The sequence below is a fragment of the Lynx rufus genome, unplaced genomic scaffold (assembly GCF_022079265.1).
Source record: "Lynx rufus isolate CCGP_SWC_20201006 ecotype Redwood Valley unplaced genomic scaffold, mLynRuf1.p SCAF_1, whole genome shotgun sequence".
NCBI lineage: Eukaryota > Metazoa > Chordata > Mammalia > Carnivora > Felidae > Lynx > Lynx rufus.
In genome coordinates this window covers 209,898,823-209,922,997 of record NW_025814823.1, presented here as the reverse complement: position 1 = coordinate 209,922,997, position 24,175 = coordinate 209,898,823, and the positions used below count along the sequence as shown (strand labels likewise).

General features: G+C 34.5%; 1 protein-coding gene across 5 annotated transcripts in view; it reads left to right on the top strand.

The window, feature by feature from the left end:
- NIPBL (NIPBL cohesin loading factor) overlaps positions 1-24,175 on the top strand; it is a 202,114-nt gene that overhangs the window by 124,277 nt on the left and 53,662 nt on the right. For all 5 annotated transcript variants that reach the window (XM_047093423.1, XM_047093397.1, XM_047093407.1 and 2 more), the window contains 11 exons: positions 6,572-6,754; positions 11,168-11,365; positions 11,621-11,692; positions 11,781-11,870; positions 13,437-13,540; positions 16,292-16,378; positions 18,707-18,938; positions 20,356-20,507; positions 21,069-21,149; positions 21,604-21,704; positions 23,010-23,148. In XM_047093423.1, the coding sequence (XP_046949379.1) occupies positions 6,572-6,754; positions 11,168-11,365; positions 11,621-11,692; positions 11,781-11,870; positions 13,437-13,540; positions 16,292-16,378; positions 18,707-18,938; positions 20,356-20,507; positions 21,069-21,149; positions 21,604-21,704; positions 23,010-23,148 (1,439 nt within the window). The remainder of the gene's footprint in view (positions 1-6,571; positions 6,755-11,167; positions 11,366-11,620; positions 11,693-11,780; positions 11,871-13,436; positions 13,541-16,291; positions 16,379-18,706; positions 18,939-20,355; positions 20,508-21,068; positions 21,150-21,603; positions 21,705-23,009; positions 23,149-24,175) is intronic.

Below are 24,175 nucleotides of genomic sequence, written 5' to 3'. Positions count from 1 at the left end.
TTAGTGGGGTTATATAAGTTATTAATATATTAATATTTAATATATAAAATATATAACAAGTAAAATCAGATTTCAATTACTTTTAATATATTTTACACTTGTCACATGTCAATTATGATATCTTTTCACTTTGTGGATAAACTTCCTTCAGGATTTAGAAAAGAATTTTCATCTGGAAAAAAGCTGTTATAATAGATAAAACTGATCTAAACACCTTCATAGAATTTTTTTGTTGTATAGATTTCCTTGGAATAAATTTCTATGAATAGTATAAGTAATGAGTTAAAGGATTTTAACCCCATTTGCTCTGTTATATATTCTATACTAGTCAACAGATTCTGAGTATATACATTTCAGTCAACTACAAGCAGACTTAACAGAACTCAGAAGCAAAGGCTGAATCATTTCATATTATCTCAAACATCTCTGCATAGCAGTTAATTCCTAAAGACATCGCTGTGTAAAGCATTGTAGAAAATTTGATCTTTTCAATAATGATCATGAGTCAGGAAGTTGACTTGTTAAAAAAAAAAATGGACACAGTGCTTTTAAGAAAAATTTACATCAAGAATAGAATATTGGGACACCTGGGTGGCTTAGTTGGTTGAGCATCCAAGTCTTGATTTCAGCTCAGGTTGTGATCCCTGAGTCATCATGGGATCAAGCCCCATATCAGCTCCACACTGTGCATAGAGCCTGCTTAAGATTCTCTCTTTCTTCCTCTGCCCTCTCCCTGACTCGTGTATTCTTTTTCTCTCTCAGTCTCTCTCAAATTTAAAAAAAAAAATTTTTTTTTTAAAGCAATAGAAGAGTGGGGCACCTGGGTGGCTTAGTCAGTTAAGCGTCTGACTCTTGACTTTGGCTCAGGTTAAGATCATGCAGTTTGTGGATTTGAGCCCTGATCGGGCTTCTGTGTGGGCAGCAGGGAGAGTGCTTGGGATTCTGTCTGCCTCTCTCTCTGCCCTTCCCCCATATGCACATACACCTTCTCTCAAAATAATAAACTTAAAAAAAAATAAGTTGAAAGTATATTGACTACCTTGTATCAGAGAGCTTAATTATCTATGCTATAATTTTGATATAAAAGTTGCTATTTCATATTTTAAGTTTTTTTGTAATCCTGAATAAGTAGTATTAGGCCTCCAGCCAGTACCTGGGGTCTCTCTGCCTCTTTACCAAAATTAAAGCAACTTTATACTAGATTATCTCATTATGCATCACTTCCATTTTTCCTAAACCATCACAAACAAAAGCAAACCTATTTCCTAACCTTTTCCTTTTAGAGAAGGTAATCTACCTGATGTTCTCTTCCCTTAAATTAAGACCTCATCCTCAGTTATAAATAGATCCTCCCTTCTTATTACTCTGATGACTGTTAACTAACATCTATAGAAAGCTGTGAGTTTCACTTCCCTCATTTTCACTCAACCAAAGAGCCTTAGTGCTACTAAAAAGGAGAATGTCCTTTCTCCTAGTTAGCTACTGCTCTTTCCAAATTCAGTTGATCCTTGAATAACATGGAGGGTTCTTCCTCTACACAGTCAAAAATCCATGTATAACTTTTGACTCCCCCAAAATTTAACTACTGATATAGCCTAATGTTGACCAGGAAGCTTTACCAATAACATAAAGTCAATACATATTTTGTTTATTACATGCATTATATACTGTTAAAATCATAAGAAAAAGAAAATACATCTACAATACTATACTGTATCTCTCAAGAAAAATTGGCATATAAGTGGACCCATGCAGTTCAAACATGTTAAGGGTCACCTGTAATTGCTAAAATGTACGTGTCAAAGTTTTTCCCCTAAGGTCATTGTTTTGTGACCTCCAAAATTTTTTTTTAATGTTTATTTATTTTTGAGAGAGAGATACAGAGTGCAAGCAGGGGAGGGCAGAGAGAGAGGGAGACACAGAATCCGAAGCAGGCTCAAGGCTGTGAGCTGTCAGCACAGAGCCCAACGCAAGGCTTAAACCCATGAACCACGAAATCATGACCTGAGTCAAAGTCGGATGCTCAACCCACTAAGCCACCCAGGCACCCGACCTCAAAACTTTGGACAGCAATCTTCTATGTCCCTACGTTCACTGCAGATTTTGGTCCCTAGTGCACAGTCTTCCTCTTTATCCATAGTACTGCCATCAGGTTAGGTAATCTTATGGTCCCTGTGAAAGGAACATTCAGTGTCCTGGTCTCATAGTTGAACCATACTTTTTTTTAGTTTCTCTTTAGGTTGTTGCTTTTTGTTTCTATCTCCCAACTGTTGCCATATTTCAGGGCTATGTAATCCACAATTTATGCTACTTAGATGCACTTCTTAATAGTGGCTTTAAATAAAGAAGTTGGCTTGCATTTAGGAACCATTTCTACCAAAAATATGTATCTTCTTCAAACTGTATTAACCCACTTAGGGTTACACGACAGGCAGATTGCCTGTATTTGGGGTTAAAGATCCATTTGATGCTACTCCTTTGTAATTTGAGTAGGTTATTGGAAGAATTGTCCCTGAACTACATTATGCCTAAGATGTTTTTTATGACTTACATAATTTGGAGTTTTATGTGAGTTTCTTGGTTTGTTTCTGAACATGACTGGTTTCCACTGTCTGAATCTTTAGTCCCAAAGAGTTCATTTATTTTAATCTCGGGGTTGTTTGTTTCACTTAAAAAAACAAATAACACATTTTTTTTTTTAATGTTTATTTATTTTTGACACAATGTGAGAGACAGAGTGCAAGCAGCGGAGAGGGAGACATAGAATCTGAAGCAGGCTCCAGGCTCTGAGCTGTCAGCACAGAGCCCGACGCAGGGCTCGAACTCACAAACTCACGAACCGTGAGATATGACCTGAGCCAAAATCGGACGCTTAACTGACTGAGCCACTCAGGCACTCCCAAATAATACATTGTTATCTAATCAGTGACTCTTTGAGACTTTTAGTAGTCTGGTTTTAATAATCTGCTAAATGTGCTAATATAAGTAATTTAGACTAGAAATCCAAGGTTCCTAAAATGTACCATATCTAGAAGTAAATGTATTCTTTTAGCCTTATTAGAGCTAGAAAATAGAGTGCGCTACATCTAATGGAGTATATACCTACAAAAGCTGAAAGTGTGATATTCACAAAATTGTGACTAAATGACATTATCCCCTCAAGCCAGTAACTTAAAATTTTGTGGTAATTCAAACACCTGATTTAAACAATAAAGTAGTTGGAATGGGAGAAGTGAGGTGAGAAAGATAATCATCAGGTACTAGCAATCTAATTTTTTAAGAACAATAACCCTACAAACAATTTCTTTTTTTTTTTAATGTTTATTTTATTTTTGAGAGAGAGCACAAACCAGGGAAGGGCAGAGAGAGACAGAGAGAGAGACAGAGACATAGAATCCGAAGCAGGCTCCAGACTGAGTTGTTAGCACAGAGCCTGATGCGGGGCTGCACCCATGAACTGTGAGATTGTGACCTGAGCCAAAGTCAGACGCTTAACTGACTAAGCCACCCAGGTCCTCCATAAACAATAATTTCTAAAGTCTAGTTTCTAGTTGTGTTAAGAAATAGACATTATTTTACAATTAAACAATTGCTAGTTCCTAATTTAGGGGAAAGAACATAACCAATACATCATAGGCATCATTTGACGTACTCACTGTTTATTCAGATCTTTTGAAGCTGAGTCAGTTATTCAGTCCTTGATAATGTAGTAAAGAACCCGAATGTGAGTATAGGAAAGTCTAACATTTTATCTCTTATTCTTTATAATCAAGGGACCTAGCTGAGTCAGTTTATAAAGTGTTTTATTAAAAGGAAGAAAGGATGTGTTTAATTGAGAAAATGCCTAAACCTTTGGAATAGATGTTTCTATTCAAAATGAAACAGAGGTTACTTTTGGAGGATGATACATTGAGAGACATTACCTGTTGCTGGATTCGTTTTTTCTTAAGTTGGGTTATCTTCAGAAATTAAACATTTGGTCTTTGAATTATGTTGCTGTACCATTCAGTTATACAGAGGTTAAAATGATCGACCTAATAGAAAAGCTCTTAAATCTGATTGTATTTTTATGATTTAGGGAATAAGAGATGGTAAACTACAATGAATAAACTTTGGTGCCTGCTTTATCATATATATGATATTAAGTTTTCTATGTCTGGCTATTGTGAGGAGTTTTTTAAAAGAGAGAAAGAGAGCAGAGTCCTTGCTCTGGTGATCTCACAAACCATTGTAAAGAGACTACAAGTACCAATACATATATTGACCCTTGATTATCTATTGTATACTTATCCATAGGATAATTTTTATTCTGGGATATGTATCAGGTCAGTATATGTCTTTGAGAATGGGAATTTAAGCAGAACATAATCAGGTAAATTGGCTTTTTAAAAAATGTCATGATGGATTAAAGGCCAAATACTTTAGCGCTATCTCTACTTTTTTTTTTTTTAATGTTTTGTTTGAGAGAGAGCGAGAGCACACAGGAGAGAGGTAGAGAGAGCAGGAGAGAGAGAATCCCAAGTAGGCTCTGCACTGTCGTCATGGAGCCTGACATGGGACTCTATCTCACAAACCGTGAGATCATGACCTGAGCTGAAGTCAAGAGTTGGATGCTTAACTCACTGAGCCACTCAGGCACCAGGGGCTATCATTATTTAAATACCCCAAAAGCTTATAACATTTCAGGAGTACAAAAAGGACAGTACTTCCATTTTTTTTTTTTTTTTAATTTGGGAAATGTCTTCATTTGCCTCTAAAATCTAGCAATTCAGAAACTATACAGGAAGTTTGTAAGTGATCATAGGAAATTGTGAATGACAGGTAATCAGAAAGCATTTATTGAGCATTTATAAATTATTAAAATAAATTAAGATAAATTATAGGCCATGTGGAAAGGGGAAGGTAAATACTAGAAGACATGATCCTTCCATCAAAAAAGAACCACACATTTAATTAGAGGTGCTCAAGACGTTAAGGACTTTTACATGAGATGCATTTTGTATTTACCTTTGGGCTGAACATATGGACAATCCAAAGCTAAAGTTGGTTTCTTTTACTTGTAGCAATATTCTGAAAAGACCTCACTGATAAAGTACAGTTAAATTAAGAAAGCCAGCACAGAGTAATGTTACATGATTTGAAAGTGACACAGATAAGTTACACTCAACATTAGTCTGTCAGGATTCTCAGCAATGAATTCTTTGGAATACTACCAGTCACAAGTATTACATCTTTATTGGGTAAAATTTTTGCTATGCGTGTCCTTAGAAGAGTAAAAGACTAAAGGTTACTGAAATAACTCTTTCATGATGTTCAATAAAAATTGCATGAAGAATAAAAAAAAGATTATTCTTCCATTGAGATTAATAAGCTATGTTTTATATTCTTAAATTATTGGGATTGAATACTGAGGCTTTGAAATTATCTTAATCAGTACCCATTCATTTTTGTCATGATTTATTTTTATCCTTTACATAAGCACTATTAAAATTCAAATGTTGTAGTGTTAATGTTGATTATAGTTACTAATACTCCCCGTTATAATCCACTAAAGTACTCTTTGCTCCCAGTTTCTAAAATTTAGCAGCTAAGACCTCATTTTTGTACTTCCACTAAAAAATTTACAAGGGTAAGTAAAGTAAGTTAAAATTGTCATCATCAAGGACAAATTATCCTGAATAAATAGCTTTTGCTACTTTTTATTTTTAAGCTCTCAATAAGATGTTAAGAATTTATTTCTTCATTTGTAGTGTTTGTGTATTTGTGTGTATGTGTGTAGGACTAAATAGTAAATATTATGTTAATGTTATTATGCTGATATATTTTTATTCCGTCATTACTTTTTCATGGGAAAATATGAACTTATTTCATGACAGACTTGAATTTACTATTTTCAATTATAGACAATTATATTTTAAAATATTTTTGTTTTGTTTATTCTGCCTTTCATGTTCCTTTATCTTCAGTTAAATGCATATATTGGTTTATCTGTTTGAGGAAGTTCTTTGGAATACTAAAGGCATTACCATGCCTCTCGAATAGACAGTGATAGGTAAAAGCATGTAAAACTCTAGTCTCAGCCATATCACACAACCACCAAGATCATAGATGAAGAGAAGGAGGTGCTAAGTGTCTTCCAACTCTTCTAATCTGCACGGAGAGAGAGCCTTACTTTCAAACTAACGGGTATAGACCTCTGTAAAACAAATGGGGGTGCTACCAAGAATGCAAAATGAATCCCCTAGTACAAATACGCTAGTCAATGCCAGTGGATTCATAGTTTTAGAAAGTTTTTAGTCTGTGCAGACAAATGAAGGCATTATATCAAAAACTGATGATATAACTACCCTTTTTATATTTTTTAAGTTGTTATATAATGATACATGTATAAAAACTGCATTATCAGGTCAGGGTTGAGCCTATTACAGTTTTAAATATGTGTTTTATTAAAATACAAAGCTGACTTAGAAAACGTATATAAATACTAGTATTTCATTTTCATTGTTCTAATTTAGTTAAAATTTCCCTTTTATCTTCAGATTTAAATTTTTTTCTTACCTTTCATTAATAGGTAGTATAGATCAATCAGTGTTAAAAGAATTACCCCCCGAACTTCTGGCAGAAATTGAATCCACCATGCCACTTTGTGAACGTGTGAAAATGAATAAACGCAAGCGTAGCACAGTTAATGAAAAGCCAAAATATGCTGAAATCAGTTCAGATGAAGATAATGATAGTGATGAAGCTTTTGAATGTAAGTATCACATAATTTTATTATTACTTTAGAATTAAAACGCAGGTTGATATGTTTGTCTCATTCATAATTTGGGGGGTTAGGAACAGTACAGTGATCTTAATTCTCAATAACTTAGTATAGCAAGGCTTTTTCTTTATACTAAAAACGTGTGACAGATGAGATCAGTTGGCACCAAGAAAAAAAATTTTAATGAGCTATGATTAGTGTCAAATAACACAGGTATGTGTCTGTATTTAGCAAACATTTATTGAGTTCCTACTATATATGTTAGGCACTGAGATTAAAAATATAAATAAGATGTGGCCCCTGTCTTTAAAGAGCCTTCAGTCTAATGGGGGAAATATGTAAACAGTTGTAGCACAGTGAGAAAAGTACAGTGATAATAAGTAAATCCAGGGTGCTATGGGAGCACATTGGATTGACATCAAAATTATACTTGGGTTTCAGGGAACGCTTACTGGAAGAGGTGACACTTGAGTTGAGTCTTGAAGGACACATAGGAGATAGCCAGGTGAAGAAATATTTAAAACCATACTATCACTAAATTATGAATGGATTAGCCACATTGCCAATTATCTGTGTGGTTTGGACCTGGCTTCTCCTTTTTGCCCAGCTGTGTCCTGGAATTCCTCCCTTGTTTCACTGTTTTCCAGAGCTGGCTTCTTCACTACACAGCTACCTCTCTACAACACTGTGATCACCTGTCTTTGCACTAGACTTGCTATACCTCGCCTGTCTTCCTACTGGTCCACTGAAAAAGTTCTTCTCTTTTATCCCTATCTTCCTTCTTCTGGAGCAAGAGAATTGAGCCTAGCCAAGAGGGGTCAGCAACCTTGTTTGACTTAAACGGCATTCAGTGGAAACAGACTATGGGAGATCTTCACTTGTGTGCCAACTGACTTAGTCATTTTGACCAAAAGAACTGGGAAGACCTCCAGTGTATTCTACCTTTTCCACCTAGTTTCCATAGATTGAGGTGTGACAAGCAAGGGCAGGAAGGACAGATGCATGCTGCCAATTTTAAATGTATATTGCTGATGGAAATCCTTCACCTCCTCCAAAGTTTTTAATGTTCATTTACTCTGATTTTCTTTAAATTGTGAGCTCTTGAGCTATGAGCAGTAGGCTATAAATACTGAACAAATCTGAAGAAAGTTTTAAAATTGAAATAAAATATATAGCAAAGTTAATCTGACAATTATATGTACAATTGTTATCATTTGTATTCTCATGAGATGTATTTACATGGAATATATTTCAATGGCTAAACTTAATACTTTTTTTATTATAATCAAACATTTTGGTCATATGGGAACATATATTCTGGAAAGGGATAGGAGAAAGGAGATCTGGTGGCTCATAAACTCACTCCCCTTTATAGACATGCCTCTCCTTCACTCTCTCTCCTGCTCCCTAAAACATCACCCATTTCTAAAGGGAGTAGTTAAGAAGGAGGAGTTCTTTAATTGCAGACTGATTGCAAATCACACTTCAACTCCCATTTCACTGAGAGCGGCTGAGCTCCTCTCATTGCTAAGCTGAGGAGAATTTTGAAGCTACCTTGCAGTTAAGTAGAAAGGATGGCACAATCAGAAATGGCCATCAAGTGTAAGAGAAGAGAGCCACACATGCCTTATGTTTGTCATGAGTGCAGCCACTATTCTTTTCCTTGCTTTCTGTTAGGAGAGCTCTCATTTTATCTTATGGAAGCACTTAGTGTCGTCTTAAAGCCATGAACCCTGTTATATCTGTTTCCAAGTGTACTGAAAGCTCGTATCAGAGAACCTCAGCTTCAGCCCTTGCTAGGAAGAAGAAAAGTTTCTCTGGATTTTTTAAGAGACTTCAGAGTAGCTTCCTGTTTTTCTAATTTCTATACAAGTAACTATAGAAAAATTTACTCTGGAGCCGCTGATTTGAGAGATGGAGGAATTGCAATTGGTAGTTTACATAAACACATTGTCATTATACCACAACAAAAACAATGCAGTGAGAATATAGTGTAGTACAAAATGTAAAAGTAGTATGAGAACATAAACACGAGCATTATGCTGCTTTGAGAGAGACCGTCTGAAACTTAAGGTTTTACTGCAGTTTAATCAAATTGCACTCCTGAAAATCTAAAACTAAGGCAATTGTTTTGTTGAAGGATGGGGGAAAGGTTGAGGGGTAACTTTGAAAGTTGGGCCACATAGATCTGGATAGCCATAGCACAACTACAAGGTCAGTGTGTTGCTGGGGAAGGAGGGAAGATGTAAGCTAAAGAGCAATGTAGGTGAAAGTTAGGGAAGGTGGAAGACACTCAAGTCATATTTTATCTACCTGTCTACTGAGCTCCTCCCCTACTTCTTGAGAGTAATAGCAAAAGAATAAACTAGTAACAATGAATTGGGATCCTGATAACCTTATTACAACACACTGTATCATAGAAGTTGGGTGGGAATGTTTTCTAATTTGCCATCCTATTTTTATCCAAAATTCCTAAAGTTTAATGGATGTGAAACAAAAAATCTTCAAGGCCTATAAAAATTATCACCGGTACGGTATTTTGTATGTTCTTGCTAACAACTGTAAGATTTTTCAAGCGTTTTCTAATCATAGAATTGAATGCTTGAAATGGATTTCGTATGAAATTAAGTTTCAAAAGGACTAGGTCATATTTGAGGTCATAGAATTCTTTCTGAACAAGTTTGCTTATTAGTTGTTTTTCCTCATGTTTGATAGGTATGTTAGTACTTGTTGAAAAAGTATTTATTGAATGCTAAATGTTTCTCTGACACACACACACACACACACACACACACACACACACACACACACATACCCCTTATATTAGTTTATAAGGCAGCCTCTCAACTAAGAGAACGTACTGGGGCATACCCTAATTGCAAAAGGCGAGAAAGTCCTACTTCTTCCTCATATTTCATAGTCAAATTTATGCCTAATTATGAAGAAAATCATTGGAGATTTAAATATATGCATTTACATTTATCTTTTTTTATGAACCATCTTTCTGTGCCAAGTCTATGACCAAAAAGAGGAAACAAAATTATCTTTTTCTGCCATACTGTCAGTAGATTGGACAGAAGGGTCCAGAACCAGAAACCAAACTAGATTCTCGAATAGGAACAGCTAAGGCAGCGTGTAAGGGTGAGATTAGCCAGAGTGTAGGCATTGCTTATTCACACATAAGGGCACCAGTACAAGCGTAGTAGAATACATCTATCTATGCTAGTAAGATTGGCATCCTTAAATCTAAGAATTTAAGGGGACTCAAGCGTTATTTTTGTCTTAAGTATTTGAGTATTGATCATAGTTAGGGATTTGAAATAGAAGTCAGCTACAAGAAAGCAAGGGAGTCACATTTAGTTCAACGATTAGAAAGTATTTCATTGTCAGCAACAAGTGGTCAAAACAAGAATCCCAAGATGTAGGACACATTACTTCTCTAACCTAGTTTTAAGTTGTTGGTACTGCATGCGAGAGCAGGTATGGTAAATATTTGTCACTTGTACTGCCCTCAGGCTCTCACAGGACAGACATTTCTAATCAGTCTTTCTTGCTGAAATATGATGCTTTCTCAAGGAAATATAATGTTCTTGGCAGCTATTACCATTTGATCAGAGTTGATGTGTCAGATGAAATCTGTTTGCCAGTTCTGCCTAGAAGTTCCTGTCAATACTGGTGATTTTAGCAGAATGCTTAGACCCTTGGAAAGATGGGGGAGGGACTGAAGGTAACATACATAAATTTGTTTATATAGCATTTATAAGCTTAAAAGCTTTTTTCTTTGGGTTTAAGCAAATATGTTATTGGGGAACTGAATTCAGTGTGAGTATTTGCAACTGTATGGATTTATTCTATCTCTGTAGGCCTGTGACGTTAGATTATCAGTCTGTTGAATTTTACCTAAATTGTGGGCTTAACTTGACTTTTAATTGTTGGTATACATGGTTACCCCATATTCTATAACACTTTCTCAAAAGTTTACTTTTCCTCCAAACCCTACTCCCCATCAGTAATCTAAATGCTTTAAGGTGTTTCTGTTTTTCATCCAAATCCTAAATAAAGATTGTTTTGCATGCCTTAATTCATCCTGATGGTTAGATATTATCTTTACTGACTCGCTGATTATATCTTTCTTTGAAATGAGCGCTGTTTAATTCCCAGAACATTCCTATCTATATTTGTTAGCAAACCAAATTCATGTAAAAATATTTAAATGTAGATAGATATTGCTAAAATAAGTGATACTATTTCTATACCATAATTCATATTTCTGATTAAACAGAAAAACTCAGAATTTCCTAGACCCACACAATGATTTTCCCCCATGTGGTAAATTTGTGAAGTACAAGCTTTAATAGTCTTTTTAAATGAGGTAAATTATTTGTCATGGGGATTTGCTTTTAGCCTCTAGGAAACGACATAAAAAAGATGATGATAAAGCTTGGGAATATGAAGAACGTGACAGAAGAAGCTCTGGGGATCATAGGAGAAGTGGCCACTCTCATGAAGGAAGAAGGAGTTCAGGTGGTGGTCGTTATCGAAACCGAAGCCCATCAGATTCTGACATGGAAGATTATTCTCCTCCTCCCAGCCTTAGTGAGGGTAATACATCAGTATCAACGGATTTCTTACATAAGCCACCTTAAATTTAGGGGTTTAACTTTGAAGACTCTTTGATACTTTTTTCTGAGTTCATTAACAACTCCTAATTGTTAATCAAGACAAAAGTATGTATTTAGTTTGGAATGGCAGTGGTTATTGTTTAAGTATTTAATGTTCTGGAAGAACCTAAGCACAAGAATAGAAATATTTTAAGTTGTCTTGCCTGTATTTCAATATTTCTTTTGTTTGATTTAGTTGCTAGAAAAATGAAGAAAAAAGAAAAACAGAAGAAGAGGAAAGCTTATGAACCAAAACTAACACCTGAAGGTAAATTTTTGTCTTTGTTCATAGTGTTCAACTTCAGTATTCTACTTGTAATATGATCATAATAAGTTTTTATTTTTTCTTTTTGTAGAAATGATGGATTCTTCAACTTTTAAGAGATTCACAGCCTCAATAGAGAATATTTTGGATAATTTAGAAGATATGGATTTTACTGCATTTGGTAAAATCATTTTAATATATATTTACTTCTAAATATAAAATCAGTTTTAAATGTATTTATTTACCTATGTGTCTAGCTTTCTGCCAGTTATCTAGTAGATACAGAGGCATGATTAAGTGCTCTCAAGCAACTTGAAATCTGGTTGTAGAGTCAAGTGTAGTCTATATTGTCAAGAAATTGAAAACTTTAGTATAAAAATCAGGTATTATTAATTATTGATAGTGTCTTAAGAATCCTGAAAGTGCAGTTACCAAGGTAGGTGAGAGTAATTAAGGAAACCTTAACGCAGGTAAGACTTGAGTAGGTCCTAGATAAGGACCTAAGTACTAATTTGAGCAAGGATGCAGAAACAGGAACCCATGCATCTGCTCATTTATTCTTATAGCCAATATTTATTGAATACTTGCTCTTTGTCAGTAATATATTAAGTGCTAGAGATGCAAAGATAAATATCCCAGCTCCTGGTTTCAAGTAATACAGAATCTAATACGGAAAACAAAATAGTAAACCAATTAACATACAATAGAATTAATGTAATATTTATATATTCCTTTTATAATAGTATGTAAAGATCATATCTATAAATACAAAAATGTAATGTGCTTGCAGTGTTTAGAGCTATTCTCAACCATTTTATGCCACCTTCAGCTGGTACGAACATTTTACCTAATTTTACAAAAGCCATGTGATATACAATAATTTCTGATATGAGTCCATCTATTTGAAAATGCCTTAAAAGGTATATTACCCTTTATATTATATTACCCTTGATTTTAAAAATATTTGTTTTGTCAGAGTTACTTCCCTAAGTATCATTAATGCATTTCTCCATTATTTGGAGTAGCAGTTCTGTCATTTATAAAACTCCAGTGGTATGCTGAGAAACTGTCTCCCATGTCATTGAAGATCCCAACCAGAAGACAGATGACACTCTCAAATTGGGATAATTTGAGGAGGACTTACTTACAAAGAGACCAGTTTCAGAGTTAGGGACAGAATAGTGCCAGAATCCAGGGTTAACAACCATGAAACTGTTACCATCGCTGCTCCGAAAGGAACAAGGGTAAAGAGAAGTTACCAGAGCTCTCACTCCGTAGGGAAAAAAATATCGTAGACTACCTTGAAAAAAGGCAGTAACCTTTTGGTCAGAGGACATAGGCAGCCTGAGGAGACCATACAAGGAAGGAGTCATGGATATAAATACCCTGACCTCACTCTCCTTCTCTTTAGATCTTCTGACAGGGCACCCCACTAGCTGTACCCAAACAGAAGCCAGAGAGCATGAGAGACTGTTATGTAGTGCACACAGGTCAGCCCCCTGGGGCAGAGAACTTGGTTGAGAGTGAAGACACGAGATCTGAGTCCTCTTTCCATCCCAGTCAGAGCTCTAGTTTTAATCCCTGTCCTCGCTTGTTAGGGGTGCGCTTGAGGTGTGCAGAAGCCTCTTAGGTTGTTATTTGTTTAGTTTGTTTGTATTTGTCTATGTGTCCAGAAATTTTATTAAAAAATGAAACTTACTATTTTGAGCTATGTATTCTCCCTTAATTGTTTGGTTTGGTTTTTCAGGTGATGATGATGAAATTCCTCAGGAACTTCTCTTAGGAAAACACCAGCTTAATGAACTCGGCAGTGAATCTGCTAAAATTAAAGCAATGGGTATAATGGATAAGGTATCTCACTAAAGTAAATTTTATATATTTACTTAAGGTCTGATCTTTGAAATTAAAGTTTCCAAGGCAAATTACAAAGTTTACATAAAGTAAATAATACTGAAAACAATTTCTGGTTGCCTTCTGAGAGGCTAACTGAATTTTTTTTTTTTTTTAACTTGAATCAAAGAAGTATTCTGTAAATTATTCTAAAGAAAACTGTATCTCATTGCACCGAAAGAGGCATGGGCCTGGATTTTTTTTCCCACTGTTTTTCTTGTTATTGTCTCAGATATTCAGATTATTTAAATGTACAAATACACTAAATTTTTCCTTGGCGTTTGCTTTAGCCATTTAGAGTGGTAAAAGGGTAATGCTACAGTTTCAGCACATTAATTGTTAATAAGTACATAGTCTCATTGCTGTAGGCTTTATAATAATTTTTGTGAGTTGTCTTTCCTGTGAGCTCTCTGTTGCTAAATAGTCTCATTCTTTTCTAATGAAATAGCAGAGTATTTTTCATTGATAATAACTTCAGACAATAGTGACAGCATCAAGGGATGGCTTCCCATAATCTTTATGAGCCACCATTCACTTCCTAAACTACTGCATGATTGCTGTGCAGATACAATTCCAAGATGAATCCTCTCTCCTCCTCTTCTCTCTTTTTTTTTTTTTTAATTTATTTATTTATTTTGAGAGAGAGCGAGAGAGAACGTATGAGTGGGAGGGGCAGAGAGAGAGAATCCCAGGCAGGCTCCATGCTGTCAGCACAGAGCTAGACGCTGGGCTCGATCTCACAAACCATAAGATCATGACCTGAGCCATCCAGGTGCCCCTCTCCTCTTCTAACCAGGGCAGGTTCCCTGTTGTACAGAATTATCTGTTCTCTGTATCTGTGAATTGGGTTGGTTTTTGTTGGTTTTAGATTCCACAGGGGAGATCATATGTCATTTGTCTTTGACTTATTTCTCTTAGTGTAATGCCCTCAAGGACCAATCATGTTGTCACATATGGCAAGATTTCCTTTTTTATGGCAAAATAATATTCCATCATGTATATACCACATTTTGTTTGCCCATTCATCCATCTCTGGACACTGTGGATGCTTCCATGTCTTGGCTATTGTAAATAATGATGCAGTGAACATGGGGGTGCATATATCTTTTTAAGTTAGTGTTTTCTTCTCCTTCACATAAATACCCAGAAGTGGAATTGATGGATCTTATGGTAGTTCTATTTTTAGTTTTTTGAGGACCCTCCATATTGTTTTCCATAGTGGCTGCACCCAATTACATTCCCACCAGTAGTGCACAAGGGTTTCCATGAATTTGTGTTTTAAAGCCAGACATATCACATAGTTAACCAATAATTAATGTGCTATTAGTTCATAGTATTGCTATGTGCAGAGAGAGAGATTGATTTATTGTATAGGAATATGTCATCAGTTTTCTGAGATGACACTTCCAATCCTAAGTTTATTTCATAAATTTTGTTATTATATATAGCTATTATTTCTGTTTCACAAAGTGAATTTGCTGAGTATTTTCAAAGTATGGGAAGTTTACCAAAGTCTCAGTAGTTTAGGGGCACCTCGGTGGCTCAGTTGGCTGTGTTGGACCCTTGATTTTGGCTCAGGTCATGATCTCACAGTTCGTGAGATCTTGCTCTGTGTCGGGCTTTGTGCTGACAGTGTGGAGCCTGCTTGGGATTCTCTCTCTCTCTGCCCCTCCCTGACTTGTGCGCCCATTTTTCTTCCCCACCGCTTCTCTCTTTCAAAATAAATAACCTTTTTTTTTTTTTTTTTTTTAAAGTCTTGGTAGTTTGGGGCCCCTGGGTGGCTCAGTCGGGTTAAGCATCCAACTTTGGCTCCAGTCGTGATCTCACGGTTCATGGGTTCAAACCCCGTGTTGGGCTCTGTGCTGACAGCTTAGAGCCTGGACCCTGCTTCAAATTCTGTGTCTCCCTCTCTCTCTGCCCACTCCCACTCGCACTCTGTCTCTCTCTCTCTCAAAAATAAACATTAAAAAAAAAATTTAGGGGCTCAGTTGGTTAAGCATCCGACTTCGGCTCAGGTCATGATCTCACAGTTCATGGGTTCAAGCCCCACGTCCTGCTCTGTGCTGACAGCTTAGAGCCTGGAGCCTGCTTCAGATTCTGTGTCTCCCTCTCTCTCTGTCCCTCTCCCGCTTGCACTCTGTCTCTCTCTCTCTCAAAAATAAACATTAAAATAAAAATTTAGGGGCTCAGTTGGTTAAGCATCCGACTTGCTCAGGTCATGATCTCACAGTTCATGGGTTGGAGCCCCACATGCTGCTCTGTGTTGACAGCTCAGAGCCTGGAGCCTACTTCCGATTCTGTCTCCCTCTCTCTCTCTGATCCTCCCCCACTTGTGTTCCTTCTCTCTCTCTCCAAAAAATAAACGTAAAGTCTCAGTATGCGTGTGTGTTCGTTCGTTCATATGCATGTTCAGGGTCACTGCCACAAGAACAGGGGCCAGGCATCAGAACAAACTCAATCTTCACAAGCTATATGTTAAGAGTAGTAATGTGCATTTGTGCCCATTCTTTGTTTGCTTTTCTGTCCTTGAGAAACAAGGGATTAATTCTCTATATAATTCAGATTTAAATAGAGAATCTAAGTGGGAAAATTTTCTTTTCTCACTCTTTAATATATTCTGTAGCCCAAAGGTGATAATTGTACACAATGTTTCTTGAATAATTTATTACTTTTACAAATGATTGATTTTAAAAAATTGTGTTGCTATTTCAGCTTTCCACTGACAAAACTGTGAAAGTCCTAAATATCTTGGAGAAGAATATTCAAGATGGGTCCAAGCTTTCCACTTTGTTAAATCATGTAAGTTTAAGATCCATATTGTTAATTTTACCTTTACCTTTACTAAAGTTTTTTCAAAAGAACTTTGATTTGTAGGGAAATCCCAAATTTCATTAATTTAAGCTAAACTACCATTTGCTAGTTATGTTCATTAGTGCTGCTGCTAAATTACATTTAGTAATTCAAAATTACATTGTCAGTTCACTGCTTTGACATAAGCAACAGATTTAAATTCATTTCAGTTTACAGAACTGATCTTTAATCTTACATTATGCTCTTCCTTGTGTAAGTGGATGAGTGTGTTTAAAATATTTTTTCATTTATGAAATGATAGTAATTCTTTTTCTTGACCTTTCCTGAAGAATTAAATAGTTAGAAACTTTATGTTGATTTCCTAATGTATCCTAAAACAGGAATCCTTATATACCATTTTTATACCTTGTTCAAATGGTCATTGAAAAGATTAAATCAAATAATTCATGTTAAGTACTTAGCAGTGTCTCCACATCTTAAGTTCTCAATAAACATTAGCAAATGTTAATGTATTTTAGTACCTTTATGTGAAAAGCAGTAGCAACATAATGTAATGGTTTATAAACTGATTGAAATAAATGACCTGGAATCTACCTTCCTAGCAGTGTAGCTGACTTTCAAAATCATGTCTATATTCGAATTGATCTTGATAGCTCTACCATTAATAAATAGAAACACTGATGCTTATAGGCATTTATTATGAGATAAGAATTTGGGAAAGTTTTGATTTACTGAATTTTCCTTATTTTTAAAGCCTGATTACAAAACTATTGTATTTATTATAGAAAATTTCCAAAACACAACAAGCTCAAAACGGTCCGTCCATATTCTCATCTAGCAGTAACCACTATTAACACTTTTGATGTATCCTAAAACACTTAGTACATGCACTGGATCTTATGAGAGAAGTGTTCTTGGTATTTGTAGAAGCCACAGGATTGCTAAGTGATCTACATGGAATAAAAAATCTAGAAAATTAATCTCACGATATTTCTATTAAATATATCTATATTTTTCCAATGCCCTTTTTAAATTAGTTTTTGAATGAGAAACAGAGGGCCTAGAGAAACCTATAGTGGCAATCTACTACGTCCTTAATCTACAAATTTTTTTAAAAGACTTTGACAAGAAATTGTAACAAATGTCAAGAATCTAGAGTTCTGGAGAGCTGGCAGACTCAGTCTTACTGAAATTATTCTACTTCCTGAAGCCTTAGCATTATTTAATGTGTTGCAGGTAGCCTTAACATTTGGCATGAATGATGAACGTTCTTAACTGACTGTTCCATACAACAATTTTATTGTCTAAGAAAGGTTACTTTATCTTATTTTTTTGAGTAGGTATGTAAGAAGTAAAATGAAAAAAAGCTTAGAGAAGTAGGAAAAAATAATGGAGTTTTTAGGCATTAGTGATTAGAAAGCCCTTCTCTGCTTTACATATATCATGATTTTGTTTGTTTCATTTCCCAATGTATATAAGCTTTGAATAACATGCATTTGAAAGTATTCCTGGAGTGTAAAGTTTGTATTTCATAAATTAAGGATGTGATAGGATTCTCACTCTCAAAGTAAGATTAAAAGCACTCCTTCCCAATTATAATGTAAGTTGCTAGTATGTAAATTAAAATGCAGTCTTCTGTCAGTTGAATTATCCATTTTAGAAAATAAATTATGTTTTCAGTAGTCTGCATAATAACCACTTTAATCTCTGTTTCAAAAATATGGTGATGTTTGAAAACAAGTAATAGGAATGAGACTATTACATTTTACTACTTTTAAGTGAGGTCTACTGTTGTTTTCATATTTGCTTCGTTCTCACAATAGCAAGCAGAACTTAACAAAGTTTTGACTGTCATAATGTTTATATACCAAACACAAAATTATTTATATAAGTTACAGTCTTTAGCTAATAAATCTTAGGTTTGGATAAAGTACATAGAAGATAAAGATAACTATAATTTTGTCATTGGAGTGTCATCTAGTGGTGAAATTAGGAGATAGAGTATATTATGTTTGAAAACTTTGAAATAAAAATCTTAAAAGTAATATCAGTTTTGTACTTCATTCCTGATGTTCATGCATGTACACGCACTGGGGCACTTGACTGGCAGTAGAGCATATGACTCTTGACCTCAGGGTCGTGAGTTCAAGCCTCACATTGGGTGTAGAGCTTACTTTAAAAAAAAAAAAAAAGTACATACATAAAAATACTTAACATGTTTCCACTAGGGAAAATCAAATATATCTCTTTTTTAATATATATTTTAACCTAAAAATGTGTTTGTTTCCATTTCACTAACAATGTGCTATTTTATAGAATAACGATACTGAAGAAGAAGAAAGATTATGGAGAGACCTTATTATGGAGAGAGTTACAAAATCAGCAGATGCCTGTCTTACAACTATCAACATTATGACATCCCCTAACATGCCAAAAGCTGTATATATTGAGGATGTAATTGAAAGAGTTATACAATACACTAAATTTCATTTGCAGAATACGCTCTATCCTCAGTATGATCCTGTTTACAGACTAGATCCTCATGGAGGTTGGTTTGCCTTTTTATATTGAAAGCTGTTGAGTATAATGTCAAATTATTCTATAATTTTATTATGTTGGATGGGTCAGAATGCAAGAACTTAAAATGGCCAAAAATTATTACATCCCATAAATTATAATAAATACTGGCTTTAATTTACCTAGAGTATAGAACTTTTAGTTAATCTAGTACTGTTTAAGTGTAATTTCTTTAGCAAATATTTACATATATTAGAAGTAATTTCTACTGGTTAGGGAAAAATCCCAGATAATATGAGCTTTTGGTTCTATTTATCCCTTCCCCCTAATTTTATGCAGAATATAGGTTATCCACAAAATGAATTGATTCAAGATGTATATTCTTTGTCTTATTTATAACCTTTATAAATGAACAGTGAAATAGTTAACGTGTATATATTTAAAAAGAGAGGAGGGCACCTGGGTGGCTCAGTTGGTTAAGCGTCCAGCTTCGGCTCAGGGCATGATCTCATGATTCACGGGTTCCAGCCCTGTGTTGGGCTCTGTTCTGATGGCTCAGAGCCTGGAGCCTGTTTCCAATTCTGTGTCTCCCTCTGTCTCTGCCCTCTCCTGTTCACTCTGTCTCTTTCTCTCAAAAATAAATAAATGTTAAAAAAAAATTTTTTTTTTAATAAAAAGAGGGGGATATACTAGGTGTTCATGAATAATCTATAATTAATTACTTATTGTTTAATAATTGCAAGTTAATGGAAAGGGAAATAGAATCTTACCATTCTGCACCAATGAGAGAAAATAGAAAGGTAAGTATTTTATAAGAATTTTGGTAGCCACTGAAATGTGCCATAGATTATCTGTTACAAGAATGATTACTTACAGGGCGCATGGATGGCTCAGTCAGTTAAGCATCGGACTCTTGGTTTTGGCTTAGGTCATGATCTCACCATTCGTGAGATCAAGTCCTGCATTGGGCTCATGCTGATAGTGCAGAGCCTGCTTGGAATATTCTGTCTCTCTGTCTCTCTCTCTCGAAATAAATAAACTTACAAAAAAAAGAACGACTACTATCTAAATATCCCTAGAGAATAAATTTCTTTTTTTTTAAATATTTGTTTATTTCTGAGAGAGAGGGAGCAAGGAGGGGAGGGTCAGAGAGACAGGGAGAGATAGAATCCCAAGCTGCATTGACAGCGTAGACCTCCACGTGGGGCTCAATCTCGCAAACTGAGATAATGACCTGAGTCGGATGCTTAGCCAACTGAGCCACCCAGAGGCCCCGAGAATATTTCTGTTTTAATAAATACCAGCTTTATTTGCCATGTTGTATATTTATGTGCCACCCCCTCCCCCTAGAAAAGTGTTCCCTTAATTCATAAAACAGTTTTATTACTGTTTATTAAAAATTATTAAAAGTTGATAAATTACTTGTTTTGAATTTTTTTTCATTTTAGGAGGCTTGTTAAGTTCAAAAGCAAAACGGGCTAAATGTTCTACCCACAAGCAGAGAGTAATAGTAATGCTTTATAATAAAGTTTGTGACATTGTTAGCAGCTTATCAGAATTGCTAGAGATACAACTTCTCACAGACACAACAATTCTTCAGGTAAGTGTTTTTTGAAGCATTTTGTTACATTTCTAGACCAAACGACTTAAGAATACAGGGTCTGAGTTCAGTATAACCTTGCTTACTCAGTAATAATGGCATCACTATGTTAATTTTTTCCATTCAGAGTATATCTAAAGTGAAGAAATACAAGTCTGGGGAAGTTTTAAAAAGAAACATTTAGGGCACAGGATAGGTGAATGTAGAATTTAAATTCTAGAATTTAGAGTTTAGAGATAAATGATCATTTCCTTTGAAATATGCCAGGATATTTTCATCCAGAGTAGCAAAATGTTTTGTTTCTTTATATTCTTGTGAGATTTATCAACCCAACATGGGGAGATCAGAGGAATGGCCACTATAAAGGAAGGTATGTGCTGATGTGTTTGAGGGTGAAAGGAGCAGAAACAGAACTAGGTAGATACTGATGATTAATGAGCGTAAAGAAAATGCTGTCTCAGTTTTTTCTGGTAAGTTTATGAATGTTTTGAAATTTAGTTAATGTAGACTGTTTCTGAAATTAACTAGAGATGTATACTGATTACTTTTTTATGTGTACAGGTATCATCAATGGGAATAACACCATTTTTTGTGGAAAATGTCAGTGAACTACAATTGTGTGCCATTAAGTTAGTCACTGCAGTAAGTATAATCAATTCATACTTTTTGTTATCCCCCCCCCCAGAAAAATATATCCAAACTTGCCAACATTAATGCAGATTCAAGTTTTCCATAGATTTATTTCAACATAAAGACTGTTTTTGTGTGCCTTACATTTTAAACACTTCTAAACTTTTAAAAATACTTCAGTTAATAATTCCTGAATATCTACAATTAAATCAAAATTATTTAAAATCACTTAAATCTTGTCTTTCATCTCTAAGGTAGCATACTCCTATAAATGAAACTAGTATATTCTAACTTCTACAAGAATGTTATTATAATTAATGATGGAAAAGTTGTACAGGTTAAGTCATTGTCATTGAAGATGTTGAAAACATTTTTATTTTAAATGGCAGATATTTTTTATCACGTGATATAGTATTTCTGTTTTCAAATAATTATAATAATTTGAAATCTTATAATTACTAAACAGGTATTCTCAAGATATGAAAAACATAGGCAGTTAATTTTGGAAGAAATTTTTACTTCACTTGCAAGATTACCAACCAGCAAGAGGAGTTTGAGGAACTTCAGGTAACTAATTATAGCAAAGACCAAGTACAATGAAGAATTGCATTATATTATAATCCTTATATATTTATTCCTCATTATCCCTGATTTTTATTTTAGTGATCAGATAAAAGCGAGGCAATTCAGTCAGAGCAGCATGAAGAATAACTCAGATATGTGCAAAAACAGTGCATATTTGGGGGACTTAAAGAAGTTCCTTCATCCTCAAGTGTAAAAATCTATGATGAGGTTTTTCAGTCTTGGTGCTGTGGACATTTTGGATAGATAATACTTTATTGTACAAGACTGTTGTTGTATACATTGCAAGATGCTTAGCAGCATCCCTGACTTATACCTTCTAGGTGACAAGAGAACCACTGCCTCCCCTTCTAATTGGCACAACCAAAATTTTCTCCAGACACTGGCAGATGTCCCCTGAGGGTCAAAATCATCCTTGGTTAAGCCATAATAGAAAATAGGGCTTGAAAAAGTCAAGGCAGTTCAAGTGTTTTATAGGCCATACTAAGGAACTTAGATTTAATCCTTTATATAGTAGGAAGTCATGGAGACTAAAGGCTCTTAATTGAGTAAGCACAGAGTAACTGAGAAATGTTATACACTGCTGTGGTCAGCATGATTTTCTTTGTTGTCATAGGGTATCATTATCATAACTATCATTATAATATTCCTGACTGATTAAGTGTATTAACCTGGCATATAGGATTATGTTTAGATTGCTTTGAAGGCTGTCTTACATAAAATAATTATTTTTACCTTAATTTTTTAGCCTCATTGTGTATAGTCTTATTAAACCTAAAGAAAAACTATCAGCATATAAGAGAAGTCTTACACCTTTACCGTATCTTTAGAATTGAAGATTTAGAATTTGATTTTTTACATTCTGTGCCACTGGCCTCGTACCCTAGGATAGATGATCAAGAGCTGACTGTGTAGCAAATTTTAATAAGAAAATGAGTACCAGAATGCATGGGCATTTGGAAATCTTGAAGACTTTCCTCATTTTAAAAATCATTTTGAGAAATGTTTGATACTATCCATTTATAAATTTTTATCTGCAGTGCATATAAAGTATAGAAATTTGTATTAAATATTGTATTTTTCCTTTGACCACTTTAATTATTTATAGGCATTGAATTGGTATTTTTTCTAATTTATTAAAAACAGACATAAGGACACTATTGCAAGCACTAAAGATAATGTCTAGAAATATTGGGAAAGCGTCCTGAATTTTCAGATGATAACATGACGAGTCAAGTTGAACTTCTCTTCGTTCTCTGTATGATTTAAATATTTTCTTCTTCATTAAAGGTTAAATAGTAGTGATATGGATGGAGAGCCTATGTATATTCAGATGGTTACAGCACTGGTTTTGCAACTAATTCAGTGTGTTGTACATTTACCATCATCGGAGAAGGACTCTAATTCAGAAGAGGACTCAAATAAAAAAGTAAGGAATCTTTTATAACTCCATACTTTTATAGGAAGCAGCACCTAAATTCTCTACGATTCTTGTAAAACTGAAGTTCTTAATTAGGACTTTTAAGACTGGTCTTTAGGATCCTTATATAGAGCACAGGATTAGTTTTTAGGAAACCTGAGTTCTGGTACTGACGATTTTATCTACTAGTCACAAAACATATAGATCATTTTAATATGAGTTTGTTTGCTCAGTTGTAAATTGGGTATGATAATACCTAACAAGCCTTTTGTATCAGCTTGTAAGTTGAAGTGAGATAGTGGGTGTGTAAGTGATTATTATAACTGTCTATACTAATGCATACATATAATTGTAATAATATGTAATAAAATGTAATTAATTTTCATGCAGAAGTAATGAACATTCTCACTGTTGAGTAAATTATAGCTAAGATTTGCTTTTGGTTTTATGGCTTTTACCTATCAATGCTTATAATTTTTCCAGGTTCTTATAGTATTACAAAAAATTCAAAAGAAACAGGAATGATTCTGTTTCTATATTCTGTTATTTTCAGAATTTTGTGTATGTATATAATAGTGTGTATATATATATATATATATATATATATATATATATATATAATTAAGTAAATGAATAAGTGAAAAATGCAGATCAAGAAAGTTGAGGTCACTGTCCCAATCTGATTTTTCTCTCCTGTCTTTCCTTCCTTATCTTTGGTAACAGGTATCATGAGAATGTTTAGCTCCTTCCATATATTTATTTATTTATCTGCATAAATTTAATGTAGAATTTTTTTATTTTACAGAAGTGATATAGCTAATTTTTTCAGTCAACATTGTTATTAATACATAAAACTAATACCAGATTCCTTTTACTTAAATATATATAACTGTATCACAACTTAAGAGTTTCTCTAGGTATACTTAGAAGTAGAATATTAAATAGTGTACATGCATTTTCAACTTGTCAGTTTGCTCAACAAAGTGGTATTTTAGCTTTCTTTCTGTTAGATTTTATTTATTCTGGTCAGTCTGAA